The following is a 1,533-nucleotide window of genomic DNA, read 5'->3' on the forward strand; positions in this document are numbered from 1 at the left end:
GCTTGCAGTGAGCTGAGATCCGGCCACTGCACTCCAGCCTGGGCGACAGAGCGAGACTCCGTCTCAAAAAAAAAAAAAAAAGAAAAAAAAAAAAAGAAAATGAACTTGTATTATTTCTGAGGTCCACTAATTTTTTAAAGATAAGATCTTTATTTTTCAAATGCTTGACTCATTGATGTTCATTAATTTTTTTAAAAAAACATTAAGAACCTGGGTGGGTAGAATTTACATTTTCTACCTTTAATTTTTTTTTATTAAAGTCATCATAAATTACTTACTTTACATTTGTGTAAGGCTTCTTAGAAAGTATTATGGATCCTTTAGCAAACTGTATATTTGTGGTGAACATAGTTGTTTAATACCGCAATAGAAATCTCCATTCATATTAAGTACCCAATTCCTGACACATGTTGGGAAGAGAAACAACCTTGATGACATCTCAAACAGTCTGTGAATATGTGAAAAAATTAATTAAAGAGACTTACCTAATATTTGTGTAGGGTTTGCTTGGTCAAATGTGACAGCCTCTTTTTTAGGGAAATAAATATTCATTGTTTTAGATGCAGCTGATCGGTAGGCACTATTCCCTATTTAAAGAATAGAAGATGATGATAACCATAAGTAGTGATCAAAAATGAGATTTTACTAACCATAAGACTTAGTTTTGACAATTATTGAGATATGCAACTATTCAGTGCATGCACTAAACAAGGAACCTCAAGGGGAAAAATATCCACAATATTTTGGTTACTTTATATTTATTGATATAATATTTTTTGGTTTGGGGAATGGAAGCTTAAATGTAGAACAAGATCATCTCATACTTTCTACTTCTTTTTTTTCTTTCTGAGATACGGTGCAGTGGTGCAATTACAGCTCACTACAGCCTCGACCTTCTGGGCTCAAGCGATCCTCCCATCTCAGCCTCCCAAAGTGCTTGGATTACAGGTGTGAGCCACCAAACCTGGCCTAAGATTCAATCTAAATTATACATTTTTAAAAATGTCAAAGAATACCATATAATTATATGAAACTTTCCATTCTCATCTTTTCTAAGGCATGCTGATCTCTCCCTTATGTCTTTTATTGCTTATTCCAAATGATGTAGTAGGCATTATCGTTTGCTCTAATCTTTTTCTGCATCATCTTTAGAAATTCCCAAGTTATAAATCCCTGAAGGACAGGAGTCCTAGCCTTTTTTAAAAAAAATTATTTTATTAAGTTTCAGGGTACATGTGCAGGACGTGCAAGTTTGTTACATAGGTAAATGTGTGCCATGGTGGTTTGTTGAGGAGTCCTAGCCTTTTTTTTTTTTTGAGACAGAGTGTCGCTCTGTTGCCCAGGCTGGAGTACAGTGGCGTAATATCGGCTCACTGCAACCTCCGCCTCCTGGGTTCAAGCAATTCTCCTGCCTTAGCCTCCAGAATAGCTGGGATTACAGGCATGTACCACCACGCCTGGCTAATTTTTGTATTTTTAGTAGAGACAGGGTTTCACCATATTGGCCAGGCTGGTCTTGAACTCCTGACCTCG

At 36.3% G+C, this 1,533-nt stretch overlaps 1 protein-coding gene across 1 annotated transcript in view; it reads right to left on the bottom strand.

Annotated features, from left to right (window-relative positions):
- PLAA (phospholipase A2-activating protein) overlaps nt 1–1,533 on the bottom strand; it is a 55,422-nt gene that overhangs the window by 8,602 nt on the left and 45,287 nt on the right. Inside the window, exon 12 of the mRNA XM_011994369.1 lies at nt 486–587. Within this exon, the coding sequence (XP_011849759.1) occupies nt 486–587 (102 nt within the window). The remainder of the gene's footprint in view (nt 1–485; nt 588–1,533) is intronic.

This window comes from Mandrillus leucophaeus, unplaced genomic scaffold (assembly GCF_000951045.1).
Source record: "Mandrillus leucophaeus isolate KB7577 unplaced genomic scaffold, Mleu.le_1.0 Scaffold454, whole genome shotgun sequence".
Classification (NCBI taxonomy): domain Eukaryota; kingdom Metazoa; phylum Chordata; class Mammalia; order Primates; family Cercopithecidae; genus Mandrillus; species Mandrillus leucophaeus.